Source organism: Hyla sarda, chromosome 3 (genome assembly GCF_029499605.1).
Source record: "Hyla sarda isolate aHylSar1 chromosome 3, aHylSar1.hap1, whole genome shotgun sequence".
Classification (NCBI taxonomy): Eukaryota; Metazoa; Chordata; class Amphibia; order Anura; family Hylidae; genus Hyla; species Hyla sarda.
Genome location: NC_079191.1, coordinates 330,675,590 through 330,696,249, shown reverse-complemented (window position 1 = coordinate 330,696,249; position 20,660 = coordinate 330,675,590). Strand labels below are relative to the sequence as shown.

The window sequence follows — 20,660 nt, the reverse complement described above, 5'->3', positions numbered from 1 at the left end:
GAACTATTCAAATTAAATGTTCGTAAATCATTAACATTTTATTTTAATTGTTCAGACAGTTACCCATGCAACAGTATCAAGTTTACGCTAGTTTCTGTACAGGATCATTAATAACGACCCTGTATAGCAACCGGCGTAAACTTTAAAAAATTATAAATTTAAAAAAAGCCAAAAATTGCTGTTTGGTTACATCACATGCCAGAATACTTTTAATATGGCCATTGTACATCATTCTTCAAGTAGAATCAGCTGAACCCTTATTTTGTCATTTTTTCCGATTAATCGATAAAATAATCGACAACTGATAGATTATTAAAATAATCGTTAGCTGCAGCCCTACAGAGAACCACTTAAAAAAAAAAAGCAAGACAAACACCTAAAACATAATAGTTTATAAAATAATTCTTTAGGCTATAAAGCTAGAGCATTTCAACCCTAGATATTGGTTTGTACAAGCATCAACTGACAGAACACTGTAATGGCAGCACCTGGAGCCTGTTATTGCTCTGTACTACAGAGCCTTCAGTTGGAGTCACATGTGGCAGCTTTTGTCACACACATAAAAAAATCTGCAGTATGTAAATCCACCCATAAGAGAATCCATGTGTGCCACCATTATTGTGTGTACAGGTTGATTAGTGACCAAGTGTCAATTTATGGAAATACAAAGTGTAGCAATCTATTGAACATAATGACAAGCCACTTTTTAAAAAAGAAAAAAAAAATTTGCTTTATTTTTAAAGAAAAATAAAGTATGTATGTGACAATGGATACCAACCAACAGGTTAATTAAAGCGATTTCTAGAAATGCTACTTTAAATACTTTAAGCATTAAAACAAATTAGACATGGAAAAATATTAAAAAAAAAAAAAAAAATTGTATTCTAGGCTCAAAATGAGGGGAAAAAACCCACACAAAACACTGATAAAACCAGAAAAAAAAATTGTCATGTAAGGGATTAAGTATGGAAAAAATAGACTTTTTTATTACCATTCAATGTATTCTAAACAAAAACAGCATATACATACAAGGGACATGTTCATGTGCTATAGAGGTGAATTATCTAGGATCTAAAAATTAATCAATAGTTAGTTAAGACATTGGCTAAGACTACCTTAATTTGGGCAAAATTTTTATTAAAATGGAAGTTCATTCTTGAATGTATCACTTATGTAAGAAGTAAGGCACAGCAGGTTGCAATACTTTAGTGATTTACAGAAAAAAAAAAAAAAAACAATGTTAGCCAGGCATTTTTTTTCTTAATCAGCTGGATTTAGTTAAGCGCAACATATTTTTTTTATTTTTTGCATCTATATTAGTCCTACCCAGAACTGACCATGAGTCAATGATTTGAACCTGAAAGCATTATAGATCCTTAGTCCTTTGGTCGGGGCACAACTTTTGGCTGTAATAGTGGTGCAAAAAAAAAAAAAAAAAGGAGCATTGTTACGTGTGTATGAGCTCAGCCTAAAACCACTACTGAGTGAATTTGCTTATGCATTTTTGGGCATTTTTTTTTTTTTTTTTTATAATTATCTGCAACTTAGTATCTACTTAAAAGATTAGTGAAATTTTCAAACAAAGCCCATCCACAAATTTCACATTTTGATCAAAAACAAAATGAAATTAATTTTCTATGTAGTCCTTGTTATAAAAAAAAATATATATATATATATTTAAATACCAATAAGGCTGAATGATCAGGCTAAATAAAAATAAAATATATATATTTCAACAGTATGTCAGTCACTGCTTGCCTAATATCACGTTGTCAAGGACATGCGCTGAGGAAAACAAACATGATATATTAAATGTGTATGCATTTAGATTTATTTAAATTTCTCTGAGCCAAAAATACTTGCTTCCCCAATATGCACAAATACATTTCAAACATGTTTCATCTACAAACACATTTTTTCTAAACTTCAGTAGTTCTACTGATATTAGGGAGGCCATTACATTGTTCCAGTTCCATTAGAAATTAGAGAAGGGGAGAAAAAAATAAAAAATAAAAAGTCCTCAGGAATTTGCTGCCAAACTGCAGAGGAAGAGTAAAAGGGACGGAAAGAATAGAAATGAAAGATGCTCTAGGTAAAAAAAAAAATATATATATATATTTATAAAATGTAGGAAATCAAGAATATACACAGCCCTCAAAAACTAATCTAGTGCAGTTTCTTGCTCTTTTTTAATTGATGTTATCATAGAGTGCTCGTCTGCAGCTTCCGAGTCCCCGCTACTTAACAGGATAGACTTCCCTTCATCGTCAAGAGCAAAGACGTCCGAATTTGGGCCTTGGCACGTATGTTTCACCACCTCATTGGGTGTGGAAAAAGTTTTGTCACACAAGTTACACTTATAACGTTTATTCGTTTGAACTAACATGTTGTCCATTTGGCTACTTTCATCAAAGGAACATAGCTCTAGAGTCTGCTTATCCACCACTGTGTAGGTGTCAGAACTCTTTAGGCACACATGCCTTGCAGCTTGATTTGCTCTACAAAAGCTCTTGTCACAGGTGCTGCATTTGAATGGCTTGCCTGTGTGGATGTACATATGCTCCCGCCAATGGCTTTTCTGGATAAACTTACGCCCACAAATGGTGCACTCATACTTTCTACGTTTGACTTCTCTTTCCTGATCAGCTTGTTCCAAATTATCTATATCTGCAATATCTGAAGGTGGTGGTGTCTCAGCCTGCTGTTGCCCATCAATGATTGGAGAATCAGAGATTTGTGGCATCTCACTGTCACTGATTATGCCAGTCTCAGCAGCTTCCATTGATTCTTTTCCCATCTCTGATCCATTGTTGCAGAAGGTAGGGGAAATGCTGGATTCATTCTGCCCAGTAGAGGAGCTAAATGGAATTCCTGTGTGAATTTGGAGGTGTTCCCGCAGGCTGCTTCTTAAATTAAAGCGCCTACCACACAAATGACAGGCATAATACTTCGGGAAACTTCCATTTCTCTTCATGATGCTTGGCTTCACATGAGCAATTGTTAGGGATGAGTTTTGTTCTTCACTTGGTGACTCTTCCATGCTGTTTTCCTCCAAAGAAGCTGCTGGAAGGACCGAAGACGTTGGTTCTGGTGACATCGGTGCCTGTACAGGCTCAGAGAATGTTAAGTTTGTCCGATTTGCTGCAGGAAGTGATGACTGGAGCTGAGATATCTGCCCATTATCTGATGATGCATCCTGATTTATCCTGGTGGTCTGTGGTCGAGTCTCACGATTAGTTTTCTCAGACGCAGGGGTGGCTTTTGCTGGAGGTCTTATCTGATGATCTGCTATCTGAATTCCATAAAGAGAAGATGCAAGTGGAAAAACCTGATCTGGGTGGGAAAACCCACCATGACTTGCAAGACTGGCTTCTTGAATTAGAGGAAAGGCATGCAAAAATTTTATGCCTTGCTCAAGGCGTACAGGATCGATGAGTTGAGGTGCCATTTTTCCAGTATACATCAGGTGTAAGAGATAACTGAAAATGTCTGGCTGGATATCAGTTGATTTCAAGCGAACACATTCACTAAAGGGATAAAAGGAAATAGAAATAAATGTAAAGTCAAATCTTAAGGTAATAAAAGCAGTAAAAGTTCTAAAAGCAATAACTTTACATTTCTAAATGAATTATAACAGTAGCTATATGAATTATAACAATAACTAACTCAATTGCTTAATGCAGCTGCAGACTGTCAATCTTGCTTAACTTAAGTGTGTACATCTGGACAGCTACTGATGTATGCTCTAAACATTTGCATTGTTCACTTGAGGCCAAAAGGACACCACTCTGACTTCTATTTGGCCAGTATACTGCAAAAAATTTACAAAACAATGTAATAGACCATGCTGTTTCCTCCAAAAGGGTCCTGCAAATAAACCATAATAGATTTTGAGTAATGGATGCCACTGTAAAAATTGTGATGTGAATGCCTGAAAACGATTTCAAAAAGTCATGTCTGACTGTAGAGATGAGCGAACTTACAGTATATTCGATTCGTCACAAACTTCTCGGCTCGGCAGTTGATGACTTTTCCTGCATAAATTAGTTCAGCTTTCAGGTGCTCCGGTGGGCTGGAAAAGGTGGATACAGTCCTAGGAGACTCTTTCCTAGGAATGTATCCACCTTTTCCAGCCCACCGGAGCACTTGAAGGCTGAACTAATTTACGCAGGATAAGTCATCAACTGCCGAGCCGAGAAGTTTGTGACGAATCGAATTTACTGTAAGTTCGCTCATCTCTATCTGACTGGGTAGATGCCTTGTTCTGGTCGTTTGAGTAATGCCTGCCAGATGTATTGTTTGAAGGAAGTTTCAGACAAATTTTTGTCTGGGTAGTACAGCATCTACAGATCAGTTCCTCCATGCTCCCTGCTAATAAACTGATGTGACTGTCACATCTAAAGCAACAGTTTAATTTTTTTTTTATATCAATATAGCTGTAAAACAGTGTTCCCCAACCCCTTGGCCACGGACCGGTACCGGTCCGTGGATCAAACTGTACCGGGCCGCCCAAGGAACTTTAAATAATTTTACTGTGACGGCCAAGGCGCAGAGCATTGAGCACCCCCGAGCCCTCCCATTGTGTGACAATAGCGAATGAAAATTCGCTATTGTTACACTGATCCTCCTCCTGGCCAATCAGGGAGCGGGTCCTCCCGCTTCCTGATTGGCCAAAAGGCAAACCTAAGTGCCTGAAGAATTCACACAGGTCTGCTCACACCATTACTGTACTTACATCTCCATGCAGCAGTCTATAACGAGACTTCCTTGCGGGGATGTGCGCGATTCGTGACATCTTCGCATACGCAGCTCAGGACATCTGGACTCTGACGTCACCTATCGCGCGCATCCCCGCAAGGAAGTCTCGTTATAGACTGCTGCAGGGAGATGTAAGTACAGGAACAGTGTGAGCGGACCTGTGTGAATTCAGAGTGAGTGAGAAAAACTTGTCTAATATGAGGACCTGCCTGATAACCAGGGGAAAAACTATATTCTTAATGGGCATAATTGTTTAAATACCGGGGGTAATATCTATCTGAGGGCCTGTATAAACCTATTGGGAAACCCTACCTGATCATCAGGTAGGGCTCCCCAGTAGGTAGACATGCCCCCAGATAGATATGACCCCCATCAGTGATGGGGATCATATTTATCTGGGGGCATGTCTACCTACTGGGGAGCCCTACCTTATGGGGGTCATATCTATCTGGGGGCCTGTCTTCATATGGGGGAGCCCTACCTGATGGGGGTCATATCTATCTGGGGCTTTGTCCAACTACTGGGGGAGCCCACCCTTTCTATCAACTGGGGGCACATATCTATCTGGGACATTATTTACTAGGGGAACCCTACCTGCCTACCTGATAAAGGGACATACCTTCCTGAAGTGGGGGGCTACCGATGTTTAACTATTTAACAAAGGACCTACTTAATTAACAAGCGGGCCACGGAAAAATTATCAAACATTTACAGGTCCGCGGCGATAAAAAGGTTGGGGAGCACTGCTGTAAAACACCCAATTATTAACCCCAGGGATTTCCTTTGGAACACTCAAACTTTCTTTATTACAGTAGCTTGTAGGATTGTGCAAAGGGAGAAGAGAATCCTGCTAACCAGTTCTCTGTACTCAGTAGTGCCCAAGCAAAAAACTGTAATGCCCTTTCCTTTTTGCAATAACACAGCTCATGATAATTAGGATGGTTGAATGTGTTATGTTCTGTAGAAAAATGTATTTTTCCATGACTGGTATGGGAAATTCACTTTTGTTAAAAAAAGGGCAGTATGGCAGAGCTTTTAAATATTGCAGGATTTTAGTGTTCAGAAGTGTTAGTATTGGTAAATGCAAGATGTAATGACTTATTTTGAAGAACATTTTCTGTATGCTAAAGAAACTTGCAGGGGAAACCATTCTTTCTAATCATAATTTACAATATGAGATGACTTATATTAGTTGTATGAAACTTATGTATACCTTGTCTGGTGTACAAAGAGCATCTTGAAATAGTTGGAAAAGGAAGCAAGGACTGATTTATGTGCCTTAAAGTAAACATCGCCAATGGCAACAGTGCAGTCACATAAAAATCCAAACTCTCTCTGGGCATTTAACTGCTGCAAAAGTATAAGTCCATGGTTGGCCAAATCCATCTTCTCAATGGAGCCTGAAAAATATAAATAATTTTTTTTATAAATTTGCAAGAAATCAGTTAGTTCTTATAAATAAAGCGGGTTCTTGAGGATGTTTGAGTTTATTAGATAAAGGCACACACATGTAGACATTTCATAAAATTACCAATGTACACAGGTCTTGATATATTCAAGCCATGGATTGAAAATGCCTCCAATCAGAAGCTGAAATGTATTTTTGGCACTGGGTAAATAAACATAATGGAGGACAAGCTGTTATATTACCAGCGTAATATGCAAAAATGAAAGCTGAGTTATGATCAGTTTCTATGGGCAATAATAGAGAATCTTACTGTAAGACAGCGTGATAAATCTCCCCAACAGTCTTTAAATGACTAACATGCTGCTTGTTACTTCTGGATTGCTTCGACTAGGTCCACATTGCATTTTGCCTCTCGTTAGACATATCAGTTTTTTGGCGGGATGACAACATATACTGTACCAGAGGGCAGTGGATGCAATTCATTCAATGGCCAAATGGAGTCAGTGTTTGGGCCAGATGAGCTTTTCAGCTTACTTAAAACTGCAGCAAACTGTGCTTTTGAGTCAGCTGAAAAAAGTGACTACCAGCGTTCAACCATTTAAACGGATAGAATCCACTGCTCTGTTACAGTATACGTTGGTATGCCACTGCTGACTGGGACGTCTAATAAGAGGCAACATTGAGTATGGACCTAGCCTTAACCCGTAGAAGAAGCAGGGTGTACCAGGATGTACCTGCATGCCCCAAGTCCCGCCATGACTATGACGCGAGTGCAGGAGCTGCTCTTGTATCATAGACTGCGGGTCTTGCCAGTAATGGCAGACATCAGCGATTGATCAGATCAGCTAAGATGGCGACCAGAGGTCTTACCTGCCTCCTGCTGCCATCATGGAGTCTTCTTCTCTGGTCTGCCATCAAGCAGACTAGAGAAGTAGATCACAGATAACACTGATGTGTACCATGCATATGATATGCATATAAAAAAAAAAAAAAAAAAAAAAAAAAATAGATCACGGTGCAAAAAATTAGCCAAAGAGTTCATTAATAGATTCAGTGTGGGTAAGAACAGTCAGTTGACAAGCCCACAGCCTAAAGGGTGCAGGGCAAGTTTGCCAGTAGTACTGTGTTCGGTATCATGTGTAGCTCCACTTTTAGAGCATCATAGATTCAAGTACCCATTTCTTATATGGATAGATTTTCCAAAAAGCAATCATCCATCCCCCTCCACCTACTAAATGGAGTAAATATGGCCAGAAGTAACCATGCTGAATGCAGCCTTATCAGTAGTTCTGAAATACTTGTGCAGCTACAGGGGAATTGCAAAAAAACACAAAAACAAACTCTGTTCAAAAGATTCCTTACATGAGTAGTGAAACTTGCAGATCTTCTTTACAGAATCTTACTGTGTGCAACGAAACATTCTTTGGATGCTTTACAATATTTAAAAATAACTACTGTACTTTGATTTTTACCTCAAGCAAAGTTTCACTAGAGCCATTCACCCCCCCCCCCAAAACATTCAGTATATGAATATGACACCATAGCACAAGTGATTTGTCTTCATATCTAACTTCTCATTACAATATGGTAATTTTTTAATTTATAGCAGTGTTAACCCCTTAAGGACTTAGCCCTTTTTCACCTTAAGGACTCGGCCGTTTTTTGCAATTCTGACCACTGTCACTTTAAACATTAATAACTCTGGAATGCTTTTAGTTATCATTCTGATTTTTTCGTGACATATTCTACTTTAACATAGTGGTAAAATTTTGTGGTAACTTGCATCCTTTCTTGGTGAAAAATCCCAAAATTTGATGAAAAAAATGAAAATTTAGCATTTTTCTAACTTTGAAGCTCTCTGCTTGTAAGGAAAATCGATATTCAAAATATATATTTTTTTTTTGGTTCACATATACAATATGTCTACTCTATGTTTGCATCATAAAATTTATGAGTTTTTACTTTTGGAAGACACCAGAGGGCTTCAAAGTTCAGCAGCAATTTTCCAATTTTTCACAAAATTTTCAAACTCAATATTTTTCAGGGACCAGTTCAGTTTTGAAGTGGATTTGAAGGGTCTTCATATTAGAAATACCCCATAAATGACCCCATTATGAAAACTGAACCCCTCAAAGTATTCAAAATGACATTCAGTCAGTGTTTTAACCCTTTAGGTGTTTCACAGGAATAGCAGCAAAGTGAAGGAGAAAATTCACAATCTTCATTTTTTACACTCGCATGTTCATGTAGACCCAATTTTAGAATTTTTGCAAGGGGTAAAAGGAGAAAATGTTTTACTTGTATTTGTACCCCAATTTCTCTCGAGTAAGCACATACCTCATATGTCTATGTAAAGTGTTCGGCGGGCGCAGTAGAGGGCTCAGAAGGGAAGGAGCGACAAGTGGATTTTGGAGAGAACATTTTTCTGAAATGGTTCTTGGGGGGCATGTCACCTTTAGGAAGCCCCTATGTTGCCAGAACAGCAAAAAACAAACAAACACATGGTATACCATTTTGGAAACTAGACCCCTTGGGGAACGTAACACGGGATAAAGTGAGCCTTAATACCCCACAGGTGTTTCATGACTATTGCAAATGCAAAAAAAAAATAATAATAATTTACCTAAAATGTTTTGTTTTCCCAAAAATTTTACATTTTTAAAAAGGGTGATGGAAGAAATTGTGCTTCAAATTTTGGGGGGTATTTTCTGCTGATTCAGAAAACACCCCATATGGGGGTGAAAAGTGCTCTGCTGGCGCACTACAGGTCTCAGAAGAGGAGTAGTCACATTTGGCTTTTTGGAAGCAAATTTTGCTCTGGGGGCATGCCGCATTTAGGAAGCCCCTATGGTGCCAAGGCAGCAAAAAAAAAAACACATGGCATACTATTTCGGCATACTATTTTGGAAACTAGACCCCGAACGTAACAAGGGGTTAAGTGAACCTTAACACCCCACAGGTGTTTCACGACTTTTGCATATGTAAAAAAATATATTTTTTTTTTACCTAAAATGCTTGTTTTCCCAAAAATTTAACATTTTTAAAAAGGGTAAAAGCAGAAAATACCCCCCTAAATTTGTAACACAATTTCTCCCGAGTACGGCGATACCCCATTTGTGACCCTAAACTGGTGCCTTGAAATACGACAGGGCTCCAAAGTGAGAGCGCCATGCCCATTTGAGGCCTAAATTAGGGATTGCATAGGGGTGGACATAGGGGTATTCTATGCCAGTGATTCCCAAACAGGGTGCCTCCAGCTGTTGTAAAACTCCCAGCATGCCTGGACAGTAAGTGGCTGTCTGGTAATACTGGGAGTAGTTTTGCAACAGCTGGAGGCTCCGTTTTGGAAACCGTGGCGTACCAGACGTTTTTCATTTTTATTGGGGAGGGGGGCTGTGTAGGGGTATGTATATATGTAGTGTTTTTTACTTTTTATTTTTTTGTTAGTGTTGTTTTTAGGGTACAATCGCACGGGCGGGGGTTCACAGTAGTTTCTCGCTGGCAGTTTGAGCTGCGGCAGAAAATTTGCCGCAGCTCAAACTTGAAGCCGGATACTTACTGTAAACCTCCGCCCATGTGAGTGTACCCTGTACGTTCACATTGGGGAGGGGGGAGAACATCCAACTGTTGCAAAACTACAACTCCCAGGATGCGCTGACAGACTGTACATGCTGAGAGTTTTAGTTTGCAACAGCTGTAGGCACACTGGTTATGTATCACTGAGTTTGTGACCTAGCTCAGTGTTTCACAACCAGTGTGCCTCCAGCTGTTGCAAAACTACAACTCCCAGCACATACGGTGCATGCTGGGAGTTGAAGTTTGCAACAGCTGGAGGCACACCGGTCGTGAAACACTGAGTTAGGTAGAAAAAAACTGAGTTTCACAACCAGTGTGCCTTCAGCTGTTGCAAAACTACAACGGGCATGCTGGAAGTTGTAGTTATGCAACCAGCAGATGCACCACTACAACTCCCAGCATGCACTTTAGCTGTTTGTGCAAGCTGGGAGTTGTAGTTATACAACAGCTGAAGGTACACTTTTCCATAGAAAAAATGTGCCTCCAGCTGTTGCAAAACCATAAGTCCCAGCATGCCCATAAGGGAATGCTGGGAGTTATGGTGGTCTGCCTCCTGCTGTTGCATAACTAAAGCTCCCAGCATGCCCTTTTTGCATGCTGGGAGCTGTTGCTAAGCAACAGCAGGAGGCTGTCACTCACCTCCTACTGCTGCTCCGGGACACAGGTCAGTCCCTCGCCGCCGTCGCTCCTGGGGCCCCGATCCCAACAGGGATGCCGGGGATCGGGGTCCCCAGCTGCCGGGGTCCATGTCCCGCACCCGCTCACGTCCTCCTGAAGAGGGGTGGAGCGGGTTGCGGGAGTGACACCCGCAGCAGGTGCCCTGATTGGTCGGCCAGTAAACCGACCGACGAATCAGGGCGGTCGTGAGGTGGCACCAGTGCCACCTCACCCCTGCTGGCTCTGACGGCCCCGATCAGCCAGTAATTTCGGGTCACTGGAGACCCGATTGACCCGGAATCGCCGCAGATCGCTGGACTGAATTGTCATAATGACCCCCCTGGGCGATATGCCACGATGCCTACTGAACGATTTCAGCAGGCATCCGGCTCCGGTCCCCAACCGGCTAGCGGTGGGGACCGGAATTCCCACGGGCGTATGGATACGCCCTGCGTCCTTAAGGACTCGGAATGCAGGGCGTATCCATACGCCCTGCGTCCTGAAGAGGTTAAAGGGGTTGTCTGGCAAAATGTATTATTTTCCTATTGATCCCAGCCTGCCTAATAAAATAGCAAGCACATAAACTCACTTTACCCTGCTCCCTCATAGCTCAGTTATTAGGACACCATGTCTCCGCTGGCAGTCTGCTTCCCAGAGCAGACTGGAGCTGTAGTCACACCGTCACAGTGCCGCTCAACCAATCACTGGCTGGGGCAGTGTCTCACCTCAGCCAGCGATTGGTGAGCGGCTATGCTTTGCTTGGGGGAAATCAGTGTCACCACCGAGTTACGAGAGTTACGAGGGAGCAGAGGAACAAGGGCAGGCTGGAGAGCGATTGAAAGTATTGTGCCAATAGGCTTTTATATGTTTTTATTCATATCAGAGAACCCATTTAAATAGTTAATAACTTTTTAAGAAACTTATCAGTACACACTGCTGTGTGTACATTAAGAGCAGCACTATTTCTGTTCATTATAAAATTCACGTGAGGTTTTAACAGATTTTACATCTGCAGCTTTAACCCCTTAAGGACTCAGGGTTTTTCCGTTTTTGCACTTTCGTTTTTTCCTCCTTACCTTTTAAAAATCACAACCCTTTCAATTTTCCACCTAAAAATCCATATTATGGCTTATTTTTTGCATCCCCAATTCTACTTTGCAGTGACATTAGTCATTTTACCCAAAAATGTACGGCGAAACGGAAAAAAAAAAAATCATTGTGCGACAAAAATCGGGAAAAAAAACACCATTTTGTAACTTTTGGTAACCATTTTGTAACCGTTTCTACGCAGTGCATATTTCGGTAAAAATTACACCTTATCATTATTCTGTAGGTCCATACAGTTAAAATGATACCCTACTTATATAGGTTTGATTTTGTCGCACTTCTGGAAAAAATCATAACTACATGCAGGAAAATTTATACGTTTAAAAATGTCATCTTCTGACCCCTATAACTTTTTTATTTTTCCATGTACAGGGCGGTATGAGGACTCATTTTTTGCGCCGTGATCTGAAGTTTTTATCAGTATGATTTTTGTTTTGATCGGACTTTTTATTCATTTTTTTAATGGTATAAAAAGTGACCAAAATACGCTTTTTTGGACTTTGGAATTTTTTTGCGCGTACGCCATTGACCGTGCGGTTTAATTAATGATATATTTTTATAGTTCGGAGATTTACGCACGCGGAGATACCACATATGTTTATTTTTTTTTACACTGTTTTATTTTTTTTATTGGAAAAGGGGGGTGATTCAAACTTTTATTAGGGAAGGGGTTAAATGACCTTTATTAACACTTATTTTTTTTGCAGTGTTATAGGTCCCATAGGGACCTATAACACTGCACACACTGATCTATGCTGATCACTGGCGTGCATTAACACGCCTGTGATCAGCATTATCGGCGCTTGACTGCTCCTGCCTGGATCTCCGGCATGGAGCAGTCATTCGTCGATCGGACACCGAGGAGGCAGGTAAGGGCCCTCCCGGTGTCCGGTCAGCTGTTCGGGACGCCGCGATTTCACCGCGGTGGTCCTGAACAGCCAGACTGAGCAGCCGGGTCACTTTCAGTTTCACTTTAGAAGCGGCGGTCAGCTTTGACCGCTGCTTCTAAAGGGTTAATACCGCACATCGCCGCGATCGACGATGTGTGGTATTAGCTGCGGGTCCCGGCCGTTGATGAGCGGCGCGATCCAGCTTCATATCGCGGGAGCCGGAGCAGGACGTAAATATACGTCCTACGTCGTTAAGGGGTTAAAGAAGAACTGTAGGAAAATGATTCCTTTTCCTCTGTGCCCAGGCTGCAAAAACGTTTTAAAAATATCAGCGCAATAAAGAATGTTGGAAGGCAAAGTTAAAGGGAACCAATCATCAGATTTTACCCTATGTAACGCTTGGCAAAGCGTTATATATAGGGTAAAATCTTTATTTTCACCATTCCCGGGGGACGCTCCTGCCCCCAGGGATGGTGAAGATATGAAGTTATAAACTAGTCACCGCCGCCGCCGTAAGTAGTCACCTGGGCGGGGAGCTCTTCTCATCTACTCCCGTTCTTCGGCCGGCAGCAACGCCCCCTCCGCTTGATTGATGGGCCGCGTCATTGTTCCGCTCACTGAACAGACGGAGCAGAGCGATGACGTGGCCCATCAATCAAGCGGAGGGGGCGTCTACGGGAGTAGATGAGAAGAGCTCCCCGCCCAGGTGACTACTAACGGCGGCGGCGGTGACTAGTTTATAACTTCATATCTTCACCATCCCTGGGGGCAGGAGCATCCCCCGGGAATGGTGAAAATAAAGATTTTACCCTATATAACGCTTTGCCAAGCGTTATATAGGGTAAAATCTGATGATTGGTTCCCTTTAAAGGGGTTATCCATGTTAAGGTGATTTTAGTACATACCTGCCAGGCTATCTGGGTATTTACTGCTGGAGTTTGGTCTCTTAAACTACACATCCCATAGTTCCATGCTTGTAAGGGGGAAGTTACATTCCTCCCTCTAACACATCAGCCACCCCACCCATTGCAGCACAAATAAGCTCAAAAGATCAGTGTTTTCTAATCAGGGTGCCTACAGCTGTTGCTAAATTATCTCTCTGTCGCTCGATTCATTGAAGCAGGACAGGCTCCCTTTGCACTGATTAGTGATGTCAGGTCTCGACACACTGCAACTTGGGAAATCCCGAGACATGAGTCATTTTGTATGCTGTTAAAAATATTGGGGCGAAAATCACATAAGAATTGCGAGACCACAGTCACACACAGGTACAGACACTATATTATGAACTACACTAGCTACAGCCCCTGTAGCATAGTCAAATGAAAAAAAAATCCTGGAATACCCCTTTAAAAAGTTAGTTTTTTTTTAGTTTTTGCAGCTGGGCACAGAGGAAAAGGAATAATTTTAACTACAGTTCTCCTTTAGTCTCTAATTTTTAGTTGTCCCTAAGATAGTATGTGGAGACCAGCTGCTATGATTTCTTCCTTACACTGCATGAAAACAGAAGAGGGATCTTGCTCACCTTCATCTCTATAGCACATCCTTAGAAGCATGAGAATTGTACTGTAACCTGTAAATTCAGCACTGGGGTGACATAATATTTACTAGATCTTTAACCCCTTAAGGACATGCGCCATAAATGTGCGGCGCTGCAGCGAGTATCTTTGCGCACAGCGCCATACATTTACGGCACAGCTATGACGTTAGCGCAGGAGCTGCACTCACTTCATGCACGGCGGCTGCGGACCTGTCTGTAATGGCGGACATCAGCGATCGTGCTGACGTCCACCATTAACCCCATTATTGATCACAGCATCTGCGGCAGTGCCGCACTTTAAGTGGGTGATTTGATCGTGCGCTATTAGCGGCGGGTCCCGGCTTCACTATGACACAGTGGGACCAAGGACGTACTCATACGTCCTTGGTCCTTAAGAGGTTAAAGTGTAAAAAAGGAAAAAAAAAAAAAAAAGTGAAAAACCCATCTCCCAATAAATGTTAATGTTACCGTATGGTGAATGGTGTAAACGTAAAAATAAAAAGTCCAAAATAGCTGCTTTTTTTTTATAACATTTTATTCCCAAAAAAATTCATTAAAAAAGTATTAAACGTTTTATATAAGCAACTATGGTACAGTGACCCCCCGACCTGCGATGGCCCCGACATATGATAAAATCGACATACGATGGCCTCTCAGAGGCCATCGCATGTCGATGTCAGCATCGACATACAATGCTTTTATATGTCGGGGCCATCGCATTAACTGCTATCCGACAGCGCAAAATGCTTAAGCTGCTGTCGGATAGCAGTTTAAGCATCCCGGGCAGGTTCGCCTACCTATTCCCGCTGCTCTGGGTCCACTTCGCGATCCTCCGGCGTCTTCTGTATCTTCTCCAGGGTCCGGGCCTCGCTTTCCGGCGGCGCAGCAGCGTAATAACGTCACCAGAAAGCGAGGCCCGGACCCTGCAGAAGATGCGGAACAGCATCGGGAGCCCCTTGGACAACATCGGGAGCGGTGAGGACCTGGTCCGGAGCGGCGGGGACAGGTGAGTACAGCTTCCTATACTTTACATTGCACCGATCCCTCAACATACGATGGCTTCGACAAACGACGGGTCGTTTGAAACGAATTACCATCTTATGTTGAGGGACCACTGTATAAGTAAAAAGTACAGATCACGGCGCAAAATATGAGCTCTCATACCGCCACTTACATGGAAAAATGAAAAAGTTATAGGTCTTCAAAATAGGGGGATTTTAAACAGACTAATTTGGTTAAACAGTTTGCGATTTTTTTTTAAGCGCAACAGTAATAGAAAAGTATATTATCACGGATATCATTTTAATTGTATTGACCCAAAGAATAAATAACAAGTCATTTTTACCGTAAATTGTATGGCGTGAAAACGAAAGCTTCCAAAATTTGCAAAATTGCGTTTTTCTTTTTAATTTCCCCACACAAATAGTAATTTTTTGGGTTGCGCCATACATTTTATGGTAAAGTGAGTGATGGCATTACAACGGACAACTGGTCGTGAAAAAAACAAGCCCTAATATTAGTCTGTGGATGAAAATATAAAAGAGTTATGACTTTTTGAAGGCGAGGAGGAAAAAACGTAAAAATAAAATTGTCTGAGTCCTTAAAAGGGGTAGTCCAGTGGTGAAAAACTTATCCCCTATCCTAGCGATAGGGGTTAAGTTTGAGATCGCGGCGGGCAGAGCCGGAGATTGCCGAAGGCAGCGCTTCGGCTCTGCCATAGAGTTGTATTGAGGGGGCGTGTCGGCCGCTGCTTCGTGCAGTGGTCAACATGCCCCCTTCCCGCGGGCTGCCAGGGCCCCGCACAGGAGATCATGGGGGCCCCCAGCGTTCAGGACCCCCCCCCCCCCCCTGCAACTTATCCCCTATCCTTAGGATAGGGGATAAGTTGTTCACCACTGGATATCTCCTTTAACCCCTTAAGGACCAAGGACGTACCGGTACGTCCTTGGTCCTGCTCTTCTGATATAACGCGGGGTTACACAGTAACCCCGAGTCATATCACGGCGGGCCCGGCGTCATAGTGAAGCCGGGACCTGCATCAAATAGCGCGCAGCGCCGATCGCGGCGCCGTGCGCTATTAACCCTTTAGCCGCGCGCTCAGAGCTGAGCCGCGCGGCTAAAAGTGAAAGTTCCCGACTAGCTCAGTCGGGCTGTTCGGGATAGCCGCGGCTAATCGCGGCATCCCGAACAGCTGACAGGACAGCGGGAGGGCCCCTTCCTGCCTCCTCGCTGTCCGATCGCCGAATGACTGCTCAGTGCCTGAGATCCAGGCATGAGCAGTCATGCGGCAGAATCGTTGATCACTGGTTTCTAATGAGAAACCAGTGATCAGCATAGAAGATCAGTGTGTGCAGTGTTATAGGTCCCTATGGGACCTATAACACTGCAAAAAAAAAGTTTAAAAAAAAGTGAAGGAAAGATCATTTAACTCCTCCCCTATTAAAAGTTTGAATCACCCCCCTTTTCCAATAAAAAAAAAAACAGTGTAAATAAAAATACATATATGGTATCACCGCGTGCGGAAATGTCCGAATTATAAAAATATATCATTAATTAACCGCTCGGTCAATGGTGTGCGCGCAAAAAAATTGCAAAGTCCAAAATAGTGCATTTTTGGTCACTTTTTATATCATTTAAAAATGAATCGATCAATAAGTCCTATCAATGCAAAAATGGTACCGTTAAAAACTTCAGATCACGGCGCAAAAAATGAGCCCTCATACCGCCCCATACACGGAAAAATAAAAAAGTTATAGGGGTCAGAAGATGACAATATTAAACGTATTAATTTTCCTGCATGTAGTTATGATTTTTTCCAGAAGTCCGACAAAATCAAACCTATATATGTAGGGTATCATTTTAATCGTATGGACCTACAGAATAAATATCAGGTGACATTTTTACCGAAAAATGTACTACGTAGAAACGGAAGCCCCCAAAAGTTACAAAACAGCGTTTTTTTTTCAATTTTGTCGCACAATGATTTTTTTTCCGTTTCACCGTAGTTTTTTGGGCAAAACGACTGACGTCATTACAAAGTAGAATTGGTGGCGCAAAAAATAAGCAATCATGGATTTTTAGGTGCAAAATTGAAAGGGTTATGATTTTTTAAAGGCAAGGAGCAAAAAACGAAAATGCAAAAACGGAAAACCCCCCGGTCCTTAAGGGGTTAAGGCCCAAATGGGCTGAGTCCTTAAGGGGTTAAATGGTACCAAAACGTATGCTGTAGTATCATATACATTTGGGTATGATTGGATGAGTTTTAAACGCATACTTTATATAAATTTAAATACCAATAAAACAAACCAGACATGTGTTTTAAACATGTACACACGTAGACCTATGCTATACTTACAGTTTTATTGGGGGGGGTTTAAGTTTGCTTACAACTTGTGCAGTACAGAAAAGTGTAGCATACAAAACCTTTCTATGCCACAAAAACTTTACTTTTCACCACCTTGTATAATATCACAACTGAGCCTTAGGGACTGTTAGTATTCCTGACACCCTGCTGTGATATCAATGGGATTCAACCCTCAGCTGGAAAAATCTGCACCTCCAAGTGTGAATCTACCCATATACTGGAGGTTGTTTAGGACACATCCATTGCTCTCTTTGGTGCGGAACCTTCTTTATTCCCAATGGCATACAGTCCCCAGATAAACCCTCTATGCTCTCACAGCCTCACACTGGAGAACTTAGGCGCTATGGACGGGACCACTGTGCCGGGGGGGTCGGATGCGAGGTAACGGGCCCTTATTTATGGGAAACCACTGCGGCCCCCCTCCCTATCAGTCAGCCTAGTGAGGCCCCGCACGCTGCTGCACAATGTGAGGCGGACAAGTAAAGGGAACACGCTGCCCTGCCCGACCGGATGCGGTGAGGCCAGAGACCGGGGGAGGAGCCGGGAGGCGCAGCCACTTCCGCGCAGCTGTGAGGAGGAGGAGGAGAAGCCGCGGAGGGGGAAGGGGGGAGAATAACATAACGAACAAAGATGGCTCCGGCTGGAGCTGTCGCCAGAGCGGTGGGAGAGGAGGCGGGGTGTGCAGGGGAGGAGGTGGACGAGCTGTCTTACACATACATGGCGGCGGCAGCAGCAACGCGGAGGGGGATGGGAGGGCTATGGTGCCCAATAACTCTTTGTCCGACCGGGCCCGTACGCGCCTGACTTGTGCGGTGTATAAAGCGGCGGACACGAGTGCACACATAAGCCCGGCACGGATAGCCACAACCGGCGCTGCAGCACAGGCCCCGCCGGGCCCCTTGAACCCTGCCTGCCCTACCCCCGTGTATAGAGCGCACGGAGCGGCCTGGCCTGCACGGCGAGACCCAGTCAAGGAGCAGGCGGCCCCGGTGACACGTGGTGCTGCCAGGGCCGCCGATGTGGCGCACTCACCTCTGCCGTGCGTGTGCTGCGGATCCCGTGCTCGGCGCCTGCTGCCTCCTCCTCCGGCGTCTTGTCTGCCTCTCCGAGAGGCGGGCGGTAATAGAGAGGGAAAAAAAACTGTCGGTGCTTTCCTGTCCGGTTACGTTAAGGTCACATGACCGGCAGCGGGGGGCAGTCGTGCAGTGAGGCTTGTACAGCTCTCCCGCCGGGAGTATGAGGCGAGAGTCGCCCTCCCCTCCCCCTCCTTCTCTCTGTGTAATGTCTCGTTTCCTCTGGCGAGGGAGGCAGCCCCACACCACGGCCCCGCCGCCATCTCCGTCTCCTCCCGCCGAACCGCAGCTACCGGGCCCCGCACTGTGCACACCCGGCGGCCGCTCATGCTGCTTTCTTTATTGGCCTGTGACTTGAGCTTCATGGCTGAAAGTGGCCAACCACAACCCGGGGCACGTCAGGAAAATAATTGTCGAATAATAAAGACAACCAATACGATAATGCAGAAGCGCTATATCGGGCAGCCCCCAGCTCTATAGCGCGCATTGTCACACGTGTTCAGGGACACATGGTGCACACTAGACTGCCAGCTACATAACATTCTACCAATCCCTGGATGAGGGATTCAGGGGAACCTAGAGTACCAGACGTATAGAATGGAGAATACACTCTCTTTACATTGTAGACAATCCAAACTTACAACAGAATACTACTACTGCGAAAAAGTTGCTACATTTTTGTGCCAAGCAGGAAAAGTAATTTATATATTTTTTTTAATTAAATAAAAATTTCTAACTTTTTTCTTACAGAAAAACACCATTGGGTTTAGGGGATAGGTTTAAACTGAGGGTTTTCAGTGCTCAAAAAGTAAGAACCAAGAAACGCAGTCAGCACGTGCCACATTGTATTCATGCAACACTTTTTTTTTTTTTTTTTTATATTAGGGTGTCAGAATAAAGGTACGAACACACTACCATCCTGCCCCCCATTAATTGTATCTATCAGCATGCCACCGAAAACAGGAAGCCGACATATACTGTTAAGAGCAGCTGTGGCCACCATTCATTTCGATGGCTGAAAGGAGTCACCTATCACTCCTATCGGGAAATATGTGCTATTTTAAAAGCGCAACAGCCCCCGTCCTGAGTGCTTAAAATAGCACATATGTCCCGAATGGAGTCACTAGGGTGAGTGTTCGGCAATAGAAGTAAATGGGCTCCGCTGCTCCCGTACACGGCAGCATCCTGTTTTCGGTGGGATGCATATAAATACAGTTGACGGGCTAGAACATAGTGGGGTGATTTACTAAGAGTGGAGTGTAGTTTTCTTTGTGGGTTTTGATTCCCCACAGGTATTTACTAGAGATGAGCGAACTTACAGTAAATTCGATTTGTCACGAACTTCTCGGCTCGGCAGTTGATGACTTATCCTGCGTAAATTAGTTCAGCTTTCCGGTGCTCCGGTGGGCTGGAAAAGGTGGATACAGTCCTAGGAAATAGTCTCCTAGGACTATCCACCTTTTCCAGCCCATCGGAGGACCTGAAAGCTGAACTAATTTATGCAGGAAAAGTCATCAACTACCGAGCCGAGAAGTTTGTGACGAATTGAATTTACTGTAAGTCCGCTCATCTCTAGTATTTACTAATGTATTCCTACATTTTGCACTTTTCCCTATATAATAATATTTTTTTTTTGTTTTATAACTGCTCTGAACAGTTGGGTTTTTCAGAGCTCAAATCCACCAAATTTTAAGTGGGAACTTTAGTAAATATGTTGGGTATTTTTCAAAACTGTCAGACACGCCCCCTTTTTTTATGGTTTCCCTTGTAAAATGAAGAGCTTTGTTTTTTTTGGGGGCACAAAGCCTGAGAAAAAAAGTCTGTATCACATTAGTAAATAACCCCCAGTGTGTTCATACCTCAAGTGACGTCTATTTTACGTAATTGTACTGAAAGGGGTACTCCGGTGAAAAGCTTTTTTCTTTTAAATCAACTGGTGCCAGAAAGTTAAACATATTTGTAAATTACTTCTATTAAAAAAATCTTAATCCTTCCAGTACTTATTAGCTGCTGAATGCTACAGAGGAAATTCCTTTCTTTTTGGAACACTGATGACATCATGAGCACAGTGCTCTCTGCTGACATCTTTGTCCATTTTAGCAACCGTGCATAGCAGATGTATGCTAAGGGTAGCATGGTGGCTTAGTGGTTAGCACTGCTGCCTTGCAGTGCTGGGAACTTTGGTTCAAATCCCACTAAGGACAACAATAAATAAATAAAGACATTATTATTATAACGTCAGCAGAGCACTGTGCTTGTGATGTCATCAGAGAGCATTCCAAAAAGA

The 20,660-nt window shown here is 43.0% G+C and overlaps 1 protein-coding gene across 2 annotated transcripts; it reads right to left on the bottom strand.

The window, feature by feature from the left end:
- Window positions 1-625: 625 nt before the first annotated feature.
- On the bottom strand, window positions 626-19,046 carry ZBTB2 (zinc finger and BTB domain containing 2). 2 transcript variants are annotated; one of them, XM_056567303.1, is made up of 3 exons: window positions 7,529-7,557; window positions 5,972-6,158; window positions 626-3,527 (listed from the first exon to the last, which is right to left on the bottom strand). In XM_056567303.1, exons 2-3 carry the CDS (start codon window positions 6,142-6,144, stop codon window positions 2,162-2,164), a joined length of 1,539 nt encoding a protein of 512 aa, XP_056423278.1. In that variant the 5' UTR covers window positions 6,145-6,158; window positions 7,529-7,557; the 3' UTR covers window positions 626-2,161. The 2 variants fall into 2 exon arrangements, with proteins under 2 accessions (XP_056423278.1, XP_056423277.1); XM_056567302.1 differs by lacking the exon at window positions 7,529-7,557 and adding an exon at window positions 18,333-19,046 and having other exon boundaries at window positions 628-3,527.
- Window positions 19,047-20,660: the final 1,614 nt, after the last annotated feature.

Bases quoted from the DNA above. Each gene is read 5' to 3' on its own strand.
- ZBTB2 (XM_056567302.1), bottom strand. From the start codon at position 6,144: ATGGATTTGGCCAACCATGGACTTATACTTTTGCAGCAGTTAAATGCC. The intron at 3,528-5,971 runs GTATACATAAGT...TTATCCCTTTAG, and splicing joins CTCTTTGTACACCAGACAAG to TGAATGTGTTCGCTTGAAAT.